The 22284-nt window shown below is 46.7% G+C and overlaps 1 protein-coding gene across 4 annotated transcripts in view; it reads left to right on the top strand.

Moving 5' to 3' along the window:
- The window catches only part of LOC133351768 (IQ motif and SEC7 domain-containing protein 1-like), a 229677-nt gene that overhangs the window by 153338 nt on the left and 54055 nt on the right, over positions 1–22284 (top strand). Inside the window, exon 1 of one of the 4 annotated variants that reach the window (XM_061567263.1) lies at positions 16315–16414. The exons of the other annotated variants lie outside the window; for them this stretch is intronic. Coding sequence (XP_061423247.1) covers positions 16332–16414 — 83 coding nt within the window. The 5' untranslated portion in view covers positions 16315–16331. Of the gene's footprint in view, positions 1–16314; positions 16415–22284 lie in introns of those variants that run through there. 4 annotated transcript variants of the gene reach the window in all.

The raw sequence follows: 22284 nt of genomic DNA, 5'->3' as shown, positions 1-22284 counted from the left end.
AAAATAATAAAAAATAAAACATAATAAAATAATTCTCACGACGTTTCAGCCACAACGCAAACAGCCGTCCTCAGGTGAAGACCATAATTATTTTATTATGTTTTATTTTTATTATTTTATTACCTCCCTTCTACGTGACTTTACCGAAAGAACCAAGAAGATATCATTCGACTGTTATGTCTACTTTTGATGAATGCAACATAGGGTTAACATTTAAGGTCAGAGAGGCTAGACTTAGATGGGATTTGGGCTCCTGTTGAGAAGAGACAAGATGCAATCAGAACGGCTGTGAAGATGCCACTGGGGCAGAGCACAAGGAGTGAGATTGGATGATGTAATGAGGAGAGTGAGGGGGGTGCCTAGAGATGAGGTGCCGAATAGAAAGGAATCGGAGCATCCAGCCCCATGCATGAATAATAATTCGACTTTCGGTGAAGAAGAATTGACAGTTGTTCCTGTTTTGTCCGACGGGCATGAGTTGTTCTCAGTGGTGAAAACATGTTGATGCATTGTGTAAACCTCTACCCTGACATGTTCCAGCGGCTTAAATCGCTTTGATTCACCGCTCTCATCATCGCTTATGTTGGGCACGTGTTTGGTATGAATCTGCGAGTCGGAGGAAGGCATTCATCAAGAGCCAGAGGCACTCTTTGGAGCTGAAAAGCCGGAGAATTACAGCCGTCTTAAATCCGCACCAAACTTAGAAGGACATTAAAGGGCTTCTGTGCTTTCACGGTCAATGACGGTGAAATGCATGCAGCAGTATCTGTACGGTATGTGCATGTGTGTGTGTGCGTTAGTGTTTGAAGTCTATATTGTTTCACGAGGTGAGAACTCAGGAGACCGGCATGAGTCGCACTTTGTAAGAGTGACCTGGGGCACTCTTACAAAGTCTGCTTAAAGAGGGTGATGATTGCTGCTGCCATGCAGAATCACAATTTAGTAATTTGCGGAGAAATGAGCGAATTTGGCAACTTTGGACCCTGACGCCGGCACAACGGTGGTCTTACTATCTGGGTGACGTCAGGTGATCTTCTAACGCTCCACTGTGAACCAGATGGAATGTCCATTATTGTTGCGGTTGTTCCAGTATTAACTAGGGCGACCGCTGGATTTGAACCGCGAACCTCTTCACCAAGTGGTTCACACAGTTGATGGGGGCGTTCGGAGGCGGGGGGGGGGAGATTAAAGAATCTTGCACCATCGTTTCACCTGCCGCATCGGGAGATGCGAGTCGAAGCCCGCGACCTGTGGATTGCAAGCCGCGTCCGCGCGTGCTCGCCACTCCACCACGTCGACAGACATCCACACCAGCAACATGCACATGCTGCGTAAACTAAAAGCCATCGTTTAAAGCAGGGGTGTCCAAACTTTTTTGCAAAGAGGGCCACATTTGATAAAGTGAAGATGCCCGGGGGCCAATAGTTCCTTTTGACATTTTTTTAACCACAAAAGTAACGTGGAAATGCACACTGTTATAAAACAATTTGCATTGTCACAATTACCTTCATTTTTCAAATGACAATGTAACCAAATATAAGCCACTCAGGCAGACGTGAACAACTCTACAAACGCAATTCTGCCTTTCATTCAGTCAGATAACATTGAACAAACTGTATAGAATACCTTAAATTTCCATGAGTTTTATGATGTATTTATTCAGACAGAGCTGGCGAGCCATAACTAACACATTATAAGACCGAAGCTGCGGGCCGGACTTTGGACATGCCTGGTTTAAAGAATATGGCATGCCATTCTTGAAAAACAGTCGTTTGGGTTTTTTTTTCACCCCAGCACTGGCAATTGGGAGTTGAGCTCACACTCAGCAGGAGGGATGTGTGCACGTGTGTGTCCTCGTGACCCAGGCCCTCCACCACCCCCCCCCCCCCGTGCAGCTGCTGGTGTTCAGATGCCCCTTGTGAGCTGTTCAAATCGCTGCACTCGCAAGACAGATCGGCAGGCGTTGTGTCTTCTTTGTGTCGTCTTTGTGTGTCTGTGTTTGTCCACGCTTCTGTAATAACGCCAGCTTCTGATCAAGCCAACTCGGTAAATTTGTCAATAATAATAATAATAGCTTAATAGTGATAACTGATTACTAAATTATTGGTCATGTGATAAGCAAATCTATGTCACAGTTAAATTTTGATGTAAAGCTTTCATGACTGCAGGGATTCATATGCTTGGTTCTTTAACGAAAGAACCAAGAATATGTCACAGTTGTATGGTCTCAAAAGTTTTTCCCGGCATAAATTGGTTCAATGTAATACGCGAATGTTTACATTTACTAAACAAATACGATCTTGCCACGAATGCAAAATAACTAAATAAATCATTGTACCCCTTTGTTAATCCACAACTGGATTGAGGCTTCTGTTGTCACTCAGGGAGATCGTTTTGACCATACCTCACCACCCTGACCATTGTGTGGCTTGCAAAGGAGAGTCACGCGACCGGTTCAAATATCACTTGCCACTGACGTTAGCCGTGGCCGGGAATCGAACTCAGGTCACGCAGTGCACTTCCCACTGGGCCACAGCTGCATCCCCCTATTCCCCATATTATTTGGGAAAATAAGAGTCTTGTATATTATTTAAATGTGTGGGAAATTATTTCAGCACACAGTCTTCCATAGGGTTTTACAATTAGGGCTTCCAGCCTTGCTAAATATTTACACATGTATGTTCATCACGTGTGACCTTTGCATCGTTTTTTTCAACCAGCTTGAGTATGCCAATTCATCTTTCCAGCAATATTACACAAGTCACGCCCCAGAAATGTGGCTGTGCTTAAGAGGCATCATTCCAATGTATTAAAGGTAGCTGAAGTCGCTGCGTTTATTTGTTGAATATGGCAGAAACTATAATTGTTATCACTTGTTCGCTGTAAGCTTCAACTGTAAGCTTCAACTGCTGCATGTAACGGGACTGACTTAATTTTTTACACTATGAGACCTCCTTTACTAGTTTTGCCACTGGTAAAGGAGGTCTCATAGTGTAAATGCTTACCCCGAGCTCTCAATGCTCTGATAGTGCACTGTCTTTGAGTTGTACGCCTTTTGGCGTCATCTGGTCCAACACCAATGGAAACTAGGCTCTAAGGAAAGCTGTCTTGGGTGTGGACCAATAAACTTCAAGGACAGTGCATATCATTACCATCATCAGAGTTGTTTATTTTTGTTTGCATTTTGACTGCTTGTGTTGCGGTTATTGCAAACATGATGCCTTGTATAAAGGTGTCAGTTTTGTACCAGTTTAAAGGGTAAAAACCTACTACTACTGACTTAATCTTCTGAGAAGTGAAAGTGACCCGTCCTGCCAAATTTAGGAGTAGCCAAATAGGCAACAGATGGGGCAGCCTTGTAGTAACTGAAGCCATCCTCATATTCCAGACTCACCGTTCTCCAAGAAACATTCAGTAGCTTCTTGGTAATTTATATCATGCAATTTGAAACAGAAGTTTCCCCAGCCGCTTGTGGTTCAAGCTTGGTTTTCCATGTTGAGCATTTTCTCAAACTTCCTCGTGTGGCCAATCTTCCAATTCCATTCCTGAACATGCCCGCAGTGGTGCGTGGCGAGATATTGAGGGAGGAAATACTCTACACGCGGCCTGGCCAGAAATTCAGACTTGTTGTTACATTCTAACTCGTTTGTGCGAAAACAAAGTTCTGGCAGTTATGTGCAGCAGTCAAAGCGTAACGCTTGCAAGCAGAAGTATCTAATTCTAGATTTGAAGCTTTCGTGACTGCAAGGATTCATATTCTTAGGTTTTTTCGGTAAAGTCACGTAGGTAAAATGTTTTTTATTAATAAAAGTAAAATAAAAATAAAATAAAAATCACGACGTTTCGGAGGCAACACAAGCTTCCATCTTCAGGTGGAACCGTCACAGCACGATAGCTGTATCAAGTGAGAGTAATTCCAAGAAAACAGTCCTTGTATATATACTATTTTATTTTTATTTTACCTTTATTAATTTTTTTTTACCTACGTGACTTTACCGAAAAAACCTAAGAATAGAAGTATCTAAGTTCGAGTCCCGATTGAAGGTCGGCTCAACTCGTGACCCTCCGCGTTGCACGAAATGAGCCCTGCGTTTTTGTGTGGAAGGCTGCAGAGCCTTGTTCTAAGCATAGACTCACTCCCGCCATGGAAATGTGGAATTAGCTTTGAACAGGCGTTGGGTGCCATGTCGCGTTCAGTCGAGTGGGGAAACCGTCGTACGTTTTGTTGTACAAAACAAAGACTTTACATTGCATGTTTGTGTAACGACCACTTAACCTTTATGCGCACGGGCAGTTGAAAGCAATTCAAACAATTATCACGGGCCTCGTCTCGCTTTTGCCCTCTGTGACCACTTTTGTGCCGTCTGCGTGTGCGAGCGTCAGTGCTTGGCGTGGGCCTTGACGCAATGAATGAAATGGTCCCCCTCCCCCCGTCCAATTTCCGTCCTCCTCTTCATAGGCCGGGAGCCTGGGCCCCTGTGCTCCCCCCCCCCCCCCCAGGGAGCCCCGGTGCAGTTGCACCGCCTGCGCGCTCGATAACCACCACCCCTGGAGAGGGCATGCATTTGGTGCCACGAGTGTTCTTGAGCAGTGCCGGGTGAAGCTGGTGCTGGGCATGTGATGTTATAAAGGGGCCCTGAATTTAAAAAAACACGTAAATATTAAAACACATAAATGTTTCACTTGCATAGTAAAGTAATTGTAGTTTTTAATTTGCTATACAGCCAGATAATACAACAAATCTCTAACCTTAAACACCCAGTCGTTCATAAAAGTCGAAGGCGGTATAGTACTATAGTAATAGAGCAAGTGCAGAATCACTGAACCGGAAGTGATAGCTTTAAAGCATTTATCGCGGGGCCCTTGAAAGTGCGGGGCCCGTAGCTACTACACGTGCTGTAGCTACTACACGTGCTGTAGCTACTACACGTGCTGTAGCTACTACACGTGCTGTAGCTACTACACGTGCTGTAGCTACTACACGTGCTGTAGCTACTACACGTGCAGTAGCTACTACACGTGCAGTAGCTACTACACGTGCGGCTACTACACGCGCGGCTACTACACGTGCAGCTACTACACGTGTTGTAGCTACTACACGTGCGGCTACTACACGTGCAGTAGCTACTACACGTGTGTAGCTACTACACGTGCAGTAGCTACTACACGTGCGGCTACTACACGTGCGGCTACTACACGTGCAGTAGCTACTACACGTGCGGCTACTACACGTGTAGTAGCTACTACACGTGCGGCTACTACACGTGCAGTAGCTACTACACGTGCAGCTACTACACGTGCGGCTACTACACGTGCAGTAGCTACTACACGTGCGGCTACTACACGTGTAGCGGCTACTACACGTGCGGCTACTACACGTGCGGCTACTACACGTGCGGCTACTACACGTGCGGCTACTACACGTGCGGCTACTACACGTGCGGCTACTTGTGCCACAAGTATAATCGGGCACTGTTCTTGAAACGTCGATGGCACGGGCCCGACGCTGGTGAGCCGCACAACTTATTTGGAGCGTTGCGAGTTTGCCCCCTGGGCACGTGAAGGGACCTCTTTTGTCAGCCTTGCTCCGCGGCGCTCTGTCGGGCTCTCTCGCACCTCGAGTGAGACCTTAATTGAAACCTGGACACGTGCCCGCGGCGAGCTGTGTCACCGACAAGAAGCAGTGGAGACTTGCGTGAGTTGCGTTCTTTGTACGACGTTGTCGCGACGCCAGCACAGATCATCACGGTGAAGTGAAATAAACCCGTCCCCTCCCACCCCACCCACGGCCAACACAGCCTATGGCGAGGCCTTTATCCTGGAGTGGATTATTATCAAAGGTCTGTAAATGCTATTACGATGATCATGAAAAGATCTTGTAAGAAATGCCAAGGTACTCACGCTACACGGATACCGGATAGAATGCAAACATCGATGCTTTTAGTGAACAGATACGTCGATCGATGTGGGGTATTGCGTGGGTGCTCCCACCAGCGTGGAAGAGAAGGCCAAAGCACCCTCCAAGAGGGGCTCTCTAGAGGTCCCTGCAGCAGAAGCCCTTCCACCAGCAGTGGGACGTGACCGATCAACTGCAGGGTCTGCTCCTTTATCTATTCCAGTGTTGGGTGGTGCGGTGCGGGGAGGAGGTGGTGGGGGGGATGATGATGCGGTTGTTTGTGCGATTTTATTAAGGGAACGGTCGTGTCGGCTAGCGTGCTGAATTATACGGAATGTCAAAGTAGCGGCGAGGCTAGAGATTGATGAATGATGTGTGCGACTTGGGGCGAGCGAGCCGCCAGATTGTCGCCGCGATTGGACTCGTGGCTTCTCGACTCGTGGCGGACGTGCCGTTTATTTGATCTCATCTCAAAGGAAATGGAAATAGCACCTTAACGAAGGCGCTTTTGCAGAGAATTAACAACGGCGCATACGAATGTAATGGTGGAGATTAGGTGAATTAAGTAGATGAGAGGAAGTAATGGCGGAGAATCTGCGACGCGTGAAATCGGCGAAAGCGAAATTGATGATGGTGAATAATGATGATCGGATTGAATGATTGGGCAATGAGTGCTAGCCACGAAATTAGAATATTAAGAGGGAAAAGTAACGGCGGTGGCTTTGAGGGGGAGATTAAGGGGGTCGTGGGGTGAGCTCGGGAAAATCGATGAGTTTTGAGTGAGGGGCAGAAACTAGTGAGCGAAAATGACTCTTTAATGTGGAGGGGAAATTATGCAAAAACATTGTTTTTAACCTACCGATTTATTTTTGCCTCAGATGGGGCTCGACTTCGCTCACACACACGGCCATCTACAGTTGGACTCTCCGATTATTTAAGTCGCCGATTACTCTCCTGATGATCGGTTCGATCGCTCAATTGATCAGATAATGCGAAAACAGTTGCGAAAAAAGTGTCTGTTACTTAATTTGGTAAAATTTCAGCTCGGACAATAACAAAATGTGAACATTTATTTGCAGCAGAACATGGTGTGTCGCCCAAAAAAAAGATCACTTGAAGGGATTATAAGAGAGTTCCATACAAGCTTAAACATCCACGACCTGTTCTGTAGCAGACGGGGTGATACGCTGCCTTGCCGAGAATTCTGAAAGGGTTTTTTGTCCAATGAAATTATGCCGATCTACACAGTCGGAATAGAATTGTGCAAAAGGCAAGTGTAAATAAAACACTGCACGGAACACCGCACTCTGGGTGTCGTGGCCGAAGGAACAGAGTCTAATCAGGATATTGACTCACCGCGATATTTTGCAGCAGCCAACTGGTCATACGCCCAGTTTCCAGCTGACTCATCTCACCCAGTCACACAGCAAAGCTTTGTCAACAATAAGACGACAACAACAACAACATGTTTTACGGCACCAGAGACGATATGATCCCCCGTTCCCCCTTCCACTGCCCCTGCCCCAGTAAATTTGTTCCCCAATGAAAATTATTCCCCTCGGAAAATATATTCGGCAATATCGGCCCTTTTTCCAAATATGTGTGCCCTCCTACTTTATTCAGTAATAATTTTGTCAACCAAAACGTACATTTTAAGACCACGCTCCAAACGTATTTATGAAACAGCTGCTAATTTTGCTTTTCGTTATAATTAAACGTTTGCGAAGCATCTGGTCCTAACTTTGTTGGAACTGATGTGGCCTTTTTTTTTACGTTTCCTGGACAGTCCCCTGGAGGTCCACACAACATAATTATGGGGAAATAAATGTTCCCTTGTGGGAACAAAGAGTCATTTTCACTAAGAGCGAAGGGGTACAAATATTTGCCAAATATCTGTCGTGCTACGTCGTGGAAGCACGGGACAATGAAGAAAATTTCATAGTTGTACTGTATGCATATGCTTCCGTGCCTGCGTTCCCCGCCCTCATCAGCGTGGTGAATTTTGAATAAATAACCTCCATAACCAGAGCTTCATTTCTCATTCAATGTTTTTGTGCACACTGCTTGGCTGGGCATGGAGCATTAAATATTATTGGCATAAGAGAACCAGGTTTTATTATCCACAATAATCATATATGTTTCGATTTAAAGCTTTCGTGACTGCAGGGAGTCATCTTCTTGGTTCTTTTCGGTAAAGTCACGTAGAAGGGAAATAATAAAATGAATGACGCTGTCTTTCCGACAGACCTGTTCTTCACCTGAGGACGGCTGCTTGCGTTGTGGCCGAAACGTCGTGATAATTATTTTATTATGTTTTATTTTTATTATTTTATTATTTCCCTTCTACGTGACTTTACCGAAAGAACCAAGAAGATGAATCATATATGTGTTGTACCCTATAGTCCCGAATACCGCATAGGACAACCCGAAAGAGAGATGGATGCTAGCGTGCTCAATTTTCCCCAGAAGCGGCGTTCCTGCTGAAATTAAGCGCTGATTATAGCAAAGCGCCGGACGTGTAAACGTGTTGCCTAGGGGGAGAAAACAAATATAACAATATTTGGTGGAACGAATATTAATTTGCACCTGCTTTACTAAATTTACCGGTTGAGTCAGACTGCACACATCGCCATGGAGCCAGGAGGGTGAAGCGTAATCAATATATATTTGTTATAAACGAGTCCGTCCCTATGCAGTCCGTTCTTGGCACAGTGCGGCCCAGTAGTGTGCGGGTCCCTTGGGCTCAGGGTTCTCCCAGGAGCACACGCGGTGCATTATTCACGAGCACGTTCCGAAAGCTGACTCCGTTGTCCTGACGCTTTTGTCCCTGCAGGCAGAGTTGAGCCGGGATCGTTTCGTGAAACGCGGTCACCAAGCGAAACGCGTGCGTGCCTACGTGCCTAGGGACGTTTTCGCTGCCGATTTGTGGAAATTGTTGACAGCCTAAACCAGGAGTGTATGGCTAAAACGTTTCAGTTTCTTATCCTCATTTGTGCATCACGATGTTTTTGTTGTGGTATAGCGAAGGGATTGCTTAACCCCCAGCTGCCTATACGAAATGCAAGCCAGGTGTCTCAGAACGAGCATCTTTCAGTCAGGAAGGGGTTGCGAGTTCAAATCCTTTTTGAAATATTTACTTAGCCCATCATCCCTCCAGGGTCGATAAAAATGACAGCACTTTGTCCTGTGGGTTAACTTGCCCCGCCATGGACAAGTGGAAATTCCCACCACAGGGGAGCGTGTCCATTACAGACTGATTTGATATCGCGTGCATGCAGTTCGTTCTATGCATTCACGCGTTTTTAATCAACGGGCTCGTTGATTACAAACAGCGTCAACGCATTTGCGCAAGCTGCAATTTTAAACATGGAAGCGCCGCTTTGATTTCCGTTGCATTAAGTGGAATGTCTCCCAAGCACTGTAATTACGTTAGTCAATAATAATGCATACACATTCAATTATGTAACATCGTACGTGTGCATTCATCCTGAGCAGCTACCCGACGAGCTTACCAATCCCTTTATACTGGTAGGAACCCACTGGTTCCACCAGCCCACAGAGGATTATTGTGTCCGTCCGTCGTGCAGGGAGGGGCTGGGTGAGGAGGGGAGGGTGGGGAGGGGCTGGGTGGAGAGGGTGGGGAGGGGCTGGGTGGGGAGGGGCTGGGTGGGGAGGGGTGGGCTGGGTGGGGAGGGGCTGCTCACCCCGTGGTTCCCTTATAAAACTCAACGTTTAACCTACTCACGCCGGCTTGTGCCCGCCCTCACAGTCGGGCATATTTGCGGAATACACCACGCCGCCGTTGACCCTTGCCATTGACCGAGCAACCCAACGTTTCTACCAGCTCCCTCCGTAGCAGGACAATGTGCTTGAAATATTTTGACGTAAAGTGTATTGAGGATTAAGTGCAGTGCTCCCATAATTTTGGACAGCATACAAACATTTTTTTTTGTTACGACTTGTGTCATTCACATCCCAAAGGCCGCGTGTTGTGTGATATTACGTTCTGCACTGCAGAAGCTGCACGTAGAATATTAATAGGGGGCGATAGTGCCGCTCTATACCGCAAGGCGTAACACCGGCGTGAAAAAGCAACTCCAAGGCTGTGGCTGTGAATTACCCTACGCTGCCCGGCTGCGGTCCATTCGCTCAAGGTTTTTGCAACCAGGAAGGTAGATATTCCTAGGTGGCCGTAGTCATTATTAAGGGGCACCTGCCAAAGGCTAATCGATCTATGGGGGAAATCCACAAAGTGCCAAGGGATCCATGTGACTTTGACGGGCAGGTTAGTCATTTAAAACCGCGTGACTTCACAACACCGATTATCGTTGGATCTACCTGCACTGAGCGAATCTGCAAGAGCAAATTAAATTGAGGGTTAAACGGTCATCGTGGATTTTATGTTGTGCAATTGTCCAAAAGTAGCATAATCCTCCTTCAAAGAGCGTCTTAAGACTAAGTGAAACGTCCCTGGGTGAATGAAGGACGCGAAATTCAGGTCAGTTTTGGTCTGGCGCAGAAATATATTGATACTAGTGGAGCATTTATTTTTAATACTTTCCAGATAAAGTTGACGATGTTGATGCTCTCGCTCTGTTTCTCCATCAGCCTGTTCTGTTTGTAAAACGGGGGTCACAATAACTTTTGTAAATACGATTTAACATAAAGAAGCTTTCGTATAAAGTTTGCGTTGTTATTAGGAACTATTGAAAACTGGTTATATTGATCAAAGAGTTGCCCAAAAACTTGTACATACACAAAACAAGAGCAATGCGTTGTGCTCTGCATTTTACTTCCCAAGACAAAATCATTTCGGGAAGCAACACACTGTCCCATTCGTATGCGTGATTTTTTCCTGCTTAAATCGATCAATGAGCAAGCCTCACCCTTCCCAAGAAAGCAATCCACGCGCACACAACGCGGGTCCAGTTCTGACGTGCGTGCCGTTCGGTTCGCGCTCTGGCGGAACGTTGAGATCAAACGTTGATCGCGTGGAGAGAAGTTTTTAGCCAGCTGCCTCCCCGTGCGCCAACGTATCTCGACGGGCATTTCGAACCGGGGCTCTTCCTCCGGATTTCAAACGGATTCCTTAGTCGGTTCAGCTGGAGACACTCTTAAGCCCTCTTTCCCCTGTCGACCACCCAAATAACTCCAGACTTTCTTTTTTTTTCTTTCCAGCAGCCGCAGTCGCTGAAAGGGGCCGCGCGTACGCAACTCGATTCCTCCGGGAATGTTTGCGCCGACAGATGTAGAAGCGCGCCTCTCTGGAATTGCATTTCTCGCGGTGTTTTGTGCTCGCGCGCTCCGACCCGCAGTTAAAAATGGACGGCTAACAATTTCTGTTATTTATAGCCGGGGCCAAGGTTGTCGTTCATTTTTTTTAAAGCAATTTTTGGAACGGTTTTAACAGTGATGCTTTATCGGTAGCAATGAAATCAAGAGGCAAAATCGATGTTATATTTGTAGATGATTGGTCACTCCAGCCAACGAGAGAGAAATTGTGTCACTTTCACTTTCCGGTTAAGTAGTTTTTCTCATTGTCATGATGTTCCAAATTTCACTTTCATTACATACGGTTTCCGTGTAGATATGAATGCGCATGCATCTCTGCGCTTGAAATACGTGAAGCATGAAGGAAGAAAAAGCAATGGCTCTCCACACGTTCCTGGGTTGTGCCGTGTGTTGTTCGGCACGGTGCCCAGAAGACGCTCTTCGGAAGAAGCTCACAGCACGTGGAGCGGAACGTCGGACATCGTGCCGGACAATGCACGGCACGACCCGGAAACACAGCAAAGCGCGAAATGGCGCAACCGAAAGAACCAAAGAGTATGAATACACAAAGAGTGAAAACATCATCATCATCGTCGTCGTGCTGTCAAACCCCAACGATGGCTTCAAATGTGTGGCGGCCCTGAACGTGGTCCCCCCTCCCCACTCTGGACATTTGTTGAAGAACAACTCGCCAACTCACCGCCCGAGCCCACGGAGCCGCGTTGAGCTCGCGTCCACGTGCGAATGTGAACGAGCCGGTTTGTGAGTGGCGTTACTGCCACCTGGCGTCTCGAACGTTCCTCGCCTCGACCACCGGGACGCGCTCGGTTTCACGCCTCCGTGCGGAGTGCCTGACCAGAATAAGATGATGGGGGGGGGGGGGGGGGGACCCTGTGGGGGGGGAGGAGGAGGAGAGGGGGAGGCGGATTATTTTGTGTTAAGGTGCCCTTGTTCGTGAACGGATTTCGCAAATACCCGCACGGCTGGGGTTATTAATAGGCAGGAGTCGGGCGTCAGAGTGCAGGAAACGGCGTCAACCCTATATTCTGGGATCGGAAATATCTAAGGAACCACTGTTTCCTCCCTCGCCCTCCCCCCACCCCCGGATGTGCTCGTTTTCCCGTCAAGGGCGGACCGAGCGAGGCTTGACGAGTGTTGATCCGAGACCTGCCAATTGCTGTTACGCAGGTCACCTCGACGCCCTGTCCAGCGCCGGGTGCATGGAAGCAGCGTTCCCCGGGTGTGTAACGCGTGCGAGTGGTCGCTCTTCTGGTCGCTCTGCAGGGTGGCACGGTCTTTTTTTTGGGGGGGGTGGGGGGGTGGCAAGGGGGGGGGGCACAGTAGTCGCTTGGCAATATCTTTAGAGAATTTGTGCGTTTGAGTCACCGTGAATCGCTGGGCGTCTGTATGGATGTCCGCTCATTTTTGCTGCTTGCTGCTCCTGTGTTAATGTCCACTGCTTGATAATGCTTGCTGCTGCTGGTGGTGGTGATGATGTCGATGTCATTAATCTGTTGATGTGAAACGCCGCTGGATTGATCGAGTACATTTTCTGTGCCGCGTCAATTTTCTCCTTTTTTTTAAATTGGTAATTTGTTGGAGAGCAATTTGAGGTGGCCTCGCTGTGGGTACGTTCTAGACCTCAAAGGGAATCAAAAACCCCAAAAAATGGTTGCTTTAATGAGGTGTTGCGCACATCATGTTTGATTTGTAGAAAACCACTCCCCAGGCTCCAGATAACGTCATTTGAAGATCGGCATCTCCTTAATTGAAGCAGCAGGCAAGCAGGGTGTTAAGATACGCAAAAGAAACGTATAGTGTGGCCTTTTAGTTACTATTCAATAGCTACATGGTGCGTTTCAAATGTGGAATGCAATATTTATGTTGGCATGAAGGGCGATAGAAACGTTTTGAGATCAGCGGTCTTACGCTGTTCCGTGCTCTGTTACGCGGTCGCCACCCAACTTTAAAACACGTCATTGTGAATGAGCGAGCGTTGTAGTTTATAAAGATGTCCTCGATAGAATTACAAAGATGACGTTTCTTACGAAAAAATGTTTGAAAGTAAAGTTGCGGGCTCATTGTTAATCCACTGCTGGATGAATGTCACCATACTTCACCATGCCGCTCAGTGCTGGTTGGTGAAGAGGGGGGGGGGGCCCTACTAGGATCGGTTCAAGTATCACTCGCCACTGGTGTTAGCCGTGGCCAGGAATGGAACACAGCACTCTACGCAAATCACAGGTGCCACCGTTCCTCTCAAAATAGCCACCAAACAATTTTGATGTGGCTCTCCCAACAACAACTTTGGCTGAACGTTGATGATTATAGTTTCACTCGTGGTACAGAGTCAGCATGAAGTTCTGAATGAGTTAAAGTCCCATCACCAGTGAACCAGGTTTTTTGGCTCCCATGCAGTGTGACGTTAATCCTATAGTCGGTGAAGCGTGTTACCGATTAGTAGTGTTATATAATGCGCCTGTACAGTTGATGGTTTCAAAATGACACATATATCCAGCGGATGTTGCCCATTATTTAATATCACTTTGTGAAACGCTTTCGCGACATCTGGTGACACTCGTAGAAATTGTACTTTAGGAAGATTTTGGGCCCTCGACTTCGGAGGGGAGGCTTGGTGCCCTTGGGGCTTCCATTGTTAAACTGAATGTCATGTTTTCAAAAATCGTTAAATCAACATGTGTTTTTTTTTTACTGACATTTCAAAATGCATAAAATCAATAGTTAATTGAATGTCAATGCGCTAAAAAAACATGGGCTTTAGAAAAAAAATATCCGGACAGATTAACAGATAAACTCACACTTGCTCCATTATAGTATTGTGTGTGATGATGACGATTAGTGCAATTGATGGTGGCAGTACTTTGTACATGAGGGATGCAGTGATTAATCACGCAGGCGATCCGATACATTATCGCGGTTCAGGGTCTCCATTGCGGCAAATAGTCGGGCCTCTAGTGGTTTTCCGGGGTGTTGTTTCGTAGCTGCTCGGGGTGTTGTGTTGCTATGATTAATTATTTGACAATTTTTGACCCCCCCCCCCCCCCCGTCGTCACACACGGCGTCACAAAAAGTCAGACCCCCCCCCTCAAATATGACGTCACAAAGCTCTGCCCCCCCCCCCCACTCCCCAAAGAAGATAAAACATGCTTCAAATCGCTTTAAACTATTGTCATTGAAGTGCGTATTTAATGTGGCGCTGCACTCTGATTTTGTAATTAACTAGAACGTGTTGTTTATATCTATTTAAAGTTGCACATTTTGACACTGACGTCACATTTCACCCCCCCCCCCATCGTCACACATCGTCACAAATGTCTGACCCCCCCCCAGGTGCGTGACGTCATTTATGGACGGCCCCTAAGACCCACTGAGCTATATAGTTCTTTTTCAGAAGCGACCTTGCCACAAGTAACAGCATGTGAATGCTGTTGCGATGGCTGATGTGCGGGCCCCGACAATGATCATCACCGTGCTGTCAACCCCAATGGTTTCAAATGTGCGCCAGTCTTCACACTGATGTGTTATCAGCGAAATGGGCCCCCCTCTGAAAATGTGTTTGAAGAACACTGCTCTAGAAGCGCAAGAAGAGGCAACGCTGCTGTATTTTTAGGGCCAAATGGGCCATGTAACCGCTTTCTGAATGTCTGATCTCCGGAACATATATTTCATCAGATACGTAAGTGGCTTCTCAGTGTTTATACAAATTTCTAATTTTATGAGACTCCTAGGCCGCGCCACCAATTTTAATGTGCTATCATTTGAAAGTTAGCGATTTGTAGTTTGTGGGAATGAACTTGAAGCTACTATATGGAACGTTTTTCGATTATTTGATTTTTGCGCCACGGTGGCGAGATGTTAACTAACTCGCCTGGTCTACAGGAGGTCGCGTGTTCGATCCCGTCCCTGACGCCTGCTGTATATTTGGGGTTTGCGGTGTCTCTCTTTCCGTAGCCGCGTGGATTTTTTTTACAGGTCCTCCAGTTTTTCCCTCCACATTTAGAATCATCGTTTAGAGTATTTGGACGCGATACATTTCCACGCGATAAGCCACTTCATTGGGCTATTACTTGTGGCCAGGTCGCTTCTGATAAAAATAAAACATCATTTTGGTTTCGTTTATATCGGTACCGGTTTCTACCTATCTGTTCTAGCATTTACCAATAGCAATGTGTGTGACCCAAGCCCCATTTGAAAATCATACAATAGTCCAGTGCTGCTGGGGAGTGGTGTATGCGGGGGGCTGATATGGGGAGAACCGTAGAATCTCACCGGGCTTGGCACTGCAGTGTTACAATATTCTACAAAACCTTGGAGTGGTAGGGGACGTGTGAGTTGATGAGTTGCCAGATGAGTGGTGTATGTCTAACAAAGGTCTGGGCGAGTGTCACGAGAGTGTCACTTCAACCCGCCCATATAACGGGCTGCCAAACAATATTTATAGAGCGATGACAATTATCAGCAGAGTATGGAGAGTACTGTAGAGTGAACCGCTTGGCAATGCCGGTTGCGTAATGCAAGCGTTGACAGTGGAGCGTGCCATGAATACAACAATGCAGCCGTGTCCTTACATGCCCGCGCGTAGTTACTACCTGCTAGTCAAGACAAAATAAACAAACAACAAAAAAAAGACCCTTTTACCGCATGAGCTCATCGGGGGCAAAATCGCGCCGCGGAATGCACCCAACTCGCTCTCGACCCCACAGGCCACTGAAGACGCACGGCAAACGCGAGGCAGTGAGTGAGCGAGTGATGCCACACGTGCCCCGGACTTCGCACTGAGCCAGGGCTGCCTCGACTTGCCAAGCAGCGACTGATTACAGCTGATAGGACACACACCACCACCACCACACACCACCCACACACACTCGGATGAGATCATTACTTCGCTGGCAACTGGCAGCAAACAGGCGTCTTGGCTCGAGGTGTCTCGATTTTGCTCGATCATCGCTGGCTGTTGGGAGATGTTTATTTTTTTATTTTTACAGCACCACTGAGGGTTTTGAAATGAAGTTTTATAGCGCCACAATGTCTTGAGTGACCGAGTGATTTTTGCGGCCCCGTCGAGATCGTTATGGAATAACAATTTGGAGAAGATACCACCCGGGCAGGCTTCTACTCCGTCTCTGTCTGTGAAGCCGGCAGAATGAAGAAAGGATACAGACCTCTGGAGAGAATTCCGTGCGGTTGTTGGTCGCTGTGCACACTTGTCCGCTTTCTGCGATCGTGGTAATGGTCACACAGCATCACCACCACCACCACCACGCACAAGCAGTGCCACATGTAACACACTGGTTTGTGAAGGGACAGCCTTATCTGTTACGTGCTATAGCGGTTTGTCAAAACGTGGGTTGGCAGGCGCTTAATATTAGGTCGAGGCAACACAGCGCTCCTTCGAATGTTGACATTTGAATGCCAAGCAATATATGTTTTTTCTCACCAACAGACGTTTTGCTGCCTCGTAGGTTGCTGCGTTTGAGCTATATGGCTCTGCGGTATGTTTTCGAGTCGTTGCCGCATGTCGTTCAGCGTGGTGTCTGACGTTTCGCTCCATGTATTGGGACCTTATTCAGCAACGTACTCTTTTCAGTCGTGGATCTTCTTGTGCCCTTTCGTGCCCATTTCAACTAATGTTTTATTTATTTGCTGCTTCTGCACCATATTGCTGTGGGGCATTGTAGCAAACGCAGACTGTCTGTCTCAAGACAGCTCCGTCGCCTGGGTAACATTTAAGTACAATGGACGTGACCTTAATGGGGTAGCTAGTACGGCGACTGTGTGCAGGAAATTGCGGAAGTATTTAACGCGATTTCTTTCATTAAAGCGGGACGGTGCAGTGGCGTGACGATTATCACGCTGACCGTGCGGTCCAGAGGTCGGAGATTCAATCAATCTGCGCAGCAGTTGAAACAATGATGCAGGATTCTGAACACCTGATTTGTCGACGCGACGATATTCATGGGTTTACCGCGGGTCACGTACGGTGGGGTAAAGTGTGGGCACTTTTCCGAGACCGTCTAGACAAGTGTGGATGAGTAGGCCAAATACCCTCCGCAGGGGGCAATGTAGAGCTCTCCGAAAGCGGAGGCCCATCCGCCACGAGTGGCTTGAGCAAGACATTTCAGGGCTGCATCTTTAGCCTTTTTCCCTTCGTTGTGAAAGATAACATGAACCTCAAAGGTTTTTGTGTGTGTTAGATTGCTCAAGTACTGTATTAATGTGTCGTTAACCCACCAGCATCCGACAGAGCCATTTAGTAAGGTTCATCACGTGAACAAAACGTGCCCATCAGTTACTCCGTCAGCCCACCGGTGTGTTTGTAGAGTAAGCGCCACAACATTTACAATTTGAGCAATGACGTTTCGCTGGTAATTACATCCAGCACCATCGGGCGATTTTTCCCCATGACGCTGGATCTTAAGTATTTTAAGACCCGAAGCAGGTAGGTCTCTTCACAATTCTGGCAAAATCTCCCGATTTTACTTATTGGCTGTGTCCGTGGTGGGAGGGGGGGGGGAGGGTTAATGACACATTTATATTTACGTGATATTACCCCCCAAAAAACCCCGTTTATTATTAATAATATTGGTCACAAAAGCTTACGTGTCAAACGAACACAAGCCTGTCTCTTGGTTACTCCTGATTACCGAGCTAGCACCAGGGCTTCGTGAGTGATACCGTCGCGATCATTTTAAGTTGTAGTGGCCAGGTCGTGCGTCTTGTTCGTGAGTCATTATGCTGAACTTGGGGGTGTGCATTCATTTCACACTGACAGTATCCTGTGATTGCTCTTGTCCACATTGCATTCTCGCCGGTGAACCGTCATATCTACAGATATTATTTGATCATGCACGGTTTGAAAATTCGCCTGCAATTCTGCTGTTTTTCAGTGAGTTAATTCTGCAAACCATCCACGTAATTATCTTTGCATTCTTTTGATCAACGCTTAAATGCATTTATCAAGTGAAGGTAATTTATTGAACATTTTAATAACGTGCTTACGATTGTATACTAACACTAGCTGTACTACCCGGCTTCGCCCGGGACTTGTATCTACCACGGCCGGCCGCCTTTGTCTCCCCAGTGGCGATGTTAATACGCTACAGTAGTTAAGTTACTCGTTTGAGGCAGAGTCGACCTAGGGGAGGTTCAAATAATCGTCACCGGTGGTGGCCGTGAGCGGGAATCGAACTGGGTTTGCCGGGTTGGTAGCGCAGCGTAGCGTTAAGCACTACACCCACCGCTCCTCACACACCACACACGCACAGACACACACACAGACACACGCAGACACACACAGACAGAAACACACACACAGACAGCACGCTAACCACTACACTACCGCTCCCCACACACCACACACGCACACACACAGACACACACACAGACACACACACAGACACACACACACACACAGACACAGGCAGCACGCTAAGCACTACACTACCGTTCCCCCTACACAACACACGCGCGCGCGTCCATAGGTACACATACACGCGCTTGCTGCAGACACACACGACTTTCAGGGTGCGTAAGGCAGTAAACGACTGAAATAATAAAGCGGCAATGCTGTGCGAGGAACGCCTTAGACCAGCAACACATTTGTGTAATGCGAGCGTAAACACACAAACACATACAAACACATACACACACATACATACACAGACATACACACAAACACATACACACAGACATACACATACACACAAACACACACATACATGCACACAAACACATACACAATACACACACACATACATGCAGACACAGACAGACACATAACACACATACATACACACACATACACACAAACACATACATACACATACATACACACATACATAGAGACACACAGACATACACATAAACACAAACACACATACACATGACCCGGCTTGGCCCGGGACTTGGATCCACGATGCCCCGCCGCCTTTGTCTCCCCAGTGACGATGTTCACACACGACAGCAGTTACGCTTTTGAGGCTGAGTGGACCTAGGGGAGGGCCAGGTCCGTTTCAAATAATCGTCAGCGGTGGTGGGCGTGAGTTGGAATCGAACTGGGGTCGCTCAAGCAGCTTAATGACTGTTTGTACAAAGAACATATAAAGAATCGATTATAATAACCAGGCAAGAGTCCACATTATAGACTGCCAGTACACGCACTCAGCTTCATAAGCAGGCTAGAGTGTACATGATAGTGGCAGTACGCTCACCGAGCTTAATAAGCAGGCTACAGTGTACATGATAGACTGGCAGTACGCTCACCCAGCTTAATGAGTATTTGTACAGTGAACATTAAAGTAATCGATTGTTGGCGCGTTGGGTTTAAAAGTAATATTAATAGCACACATTGTGGTGGGGGTGTAGTGAAGAGTAGGAAAAACTTTGAATTTACCTCAGAGTGGCGTGGTGGGTGTCGAGGCCTAGTAGCGTGCAAAGCCTGCAGCCTCGCCTAAAATTGTCGGCTTGGAAGAGGCAGGGTACGGGTGGCGTTCCTTCCTCCCCCCCCTAGCGCTCCAACAATACTGTGTAATGGCTATTATTTAATTAAATACGGAGCTTATGAAAGTGGCGAAGGCGTGGCTAGCCGTTGGCAGGGGCAATTGCCGTCCAATGAAACTGCAGCCCTTGGCGAAGGCGTGGCTAGCCGTTGCCAGGTCCAATGAAAGCGGCGAAGGCGTGGCTAGCCGTTGCCAGGGGCAACCGCCGTCCAATGAAAGTGCGTATGGGCCAAAGTCCACACACACACACACAGACAGACATGAACGATTTTATATATATAGATAATTTGTCATGTATGAAACCCACTACTCAATTCATCATTACCACTATTTTCTACTTGCTTTACATGTACCCCAAGTCTCCCTGGCGAGATAATGATTATGTCACTTAGCTCTCGAATGCTAAAATAATGGCATCTGCTTAACCATAATTAAAATGACACCAACCACAGCATCGCAATGTTACTCAATCTGATGCCCCATTGTTTCAGCATTTTATTAACACGTCCCTCTGTCAGGCTCCTGCTGCATGGAGGCCTCTCCATGCCTTCATGGGGGGTTATTGGACCGTGCTTCACCACACTGTTTCACTGGTTAGTGGTAGCTATTGATATGGGAGGGTTGGGGAAACCCAGGACCGGTTCACATGTCACTCGCCACTGACGTTAGCCGTGGCTGATAATGATCAAACTCAGGTTGCAGCTTGCATAGTGCATTCTAGATTTGAAGCTTCTCTCACTTGATACAGCTATCGTGCTGTGACGGTTCCACCTCAAGACGGAAGCTTGTGTTGCCTCCGAAACGTCGTGATTTTTATTTTATTTTTATTTTACTTTTATTAATTTTAAATGTTTTATCTACGTGACTTTACCGAAAAAACCTAAGAATTTGCATAGTGCAGTCCGCGATAACCACTGCAGCGTCACTGCCCTCCACACCTCCACCCCCCACCAATTTCAGCAGAACGGAACAGAGTCCAATTTGGCATTGTACCCGCGTGAGCCGCACAAAGCAAACATTAGTCTTCCTCAGTGGGCGTTCATTATTCGTGAATGCAAACAGCCTCCTTCAAGATGGCACTCTCGTCTAACTAAGCTGACCTTTGTGACAACGTTGGGTGCCCCGGCGTGAACGTGGTTGCGCTGTTGGTACGAGTGAGCATACGGCGGAGAGACGGGTATGTGTGTGTGTGGTCGTCTAGATTTGAAGCTTTCGTGACTGCAAGGATTCATACTCGTAGTTTTTTCGGTAACGTCACGTAGATAAAAAATTTAAATTAAAATTAATAAAAAATAAAATAATAATTTTAATTTGTGTAAATTTCGATTTAAAGCTTTCGTGACTGCAGGGGTTCATCTTCTTGGTTCTTTCGGTAAAGTCACGTAGAAGGGAAGTAATACAATAATAAAAATAAAACATAATAAAATTATTCTCACGACGTTTCGGCCACAACGCAAGCAGCCGTCCTCAGGTGAAGACCAGGTCTGTCAGGGAGAATTATTTTATTATAACTAAGAGTGTGTATGGTCGTCCTCACGCGTCGCCCCCCTTGTCCCCCTTCAGCTCTTCTCAGTGCGTCTGCTACTTGGGCAAGATGCGCTGTAATTGGTCTTGGAGGAAACGTACAGAGATGCAAGCATCTGACAAGTCGGGCAGCCGCTGCCTGTCAACGTGCGTTATATAGCGTGCCATTACATTGGATGTATTCGTTATTTGCGTTTCAAAACTGATCAGTTTGGCCATACGTGAACCGCTGTGCCGTATGGCTATATATGTATATAAAATAATCAGTCATGTTCAGTCCGCTGCTGGATGAAGACCGCTCCAGATCATAACCATTTCTGAATGATAATGAATTTTGTGTGAGTTGTTTGATCATACTTCACCGTTGTGGTCGGTGAGTGTTGATGTCGGGTCGGAATTGGGGGTTGGTTACCGGTAATAACCGGTTCAGATATTACTCGTAATTGATGTTAGCCGTGACTACAGCTAAACGTTAGAAACCCACGTGCTGATTTCATCACGCAGTGCACTGACCGCTCTGCCACCACTCACATCCCCTCTTTTAGAATACAATTGAGAATTTAGTTTTTTTGCATCTTTTACGAGTTTTTTTTTAATTGACCAATCAAACATGTTGGGTAAGGTATACCAGGTGACCAATATGTTTCACGAATCGGTGTTATTTTGTTAATAGAGTGCACGTTAACTCAACCTATACCTTTATATGACAATCCAAGGTTGTCGTTTTTCAGATAAAATCTGATTTCACAGCGGGTGTTATAAGCCACTGTCAATAGTTTGTGATGGGAGAGGTCCGTGTTTCGTACAATTGTTTCTCAATTTAATTGGTAGGCTGTGTTTCACTGCTATCACTGGAAAAATATTAATGTAAATAACACAGACACCACTTTCCAACTATGTCGGGCATACCTTGGAATTGAACTCGGGTTCCTTTGTAAACAGAGTGCACATTAACTCGAGTTCGATTCCAAGATATGAGTTTCGAGTGCAGGGTGTTAATCACTGCACCACCGCTCCACTCGATATATTTAATCAGAGGCTGTAAAGCAAGAGCCAGTCTAGATACCTGCAAGA

This window comes from Lethenteron reissneri, chromosome 38 (assembly GCF_015708825.2).
Source record: "Lethenteron reissneri isolate LAM-NWPU_2019-01 chromosome 38, ASM1570882v1, whole genome shotgun sequence".
In the NCBI taxonomy this organism is placed as follows: domain Eukaryota; kingdom Metazoa; phylum Chordata; class Hyperoartia; order Petromyzontiformes; family Petromyzontidae; genus Lethenteron; species Lethenteron reissneri.
The sequence above is the reverse complement of the archived record's forward strand: the minus strand, read 5'-3'. Positions and strand labels throughout refer to the sequence as shown.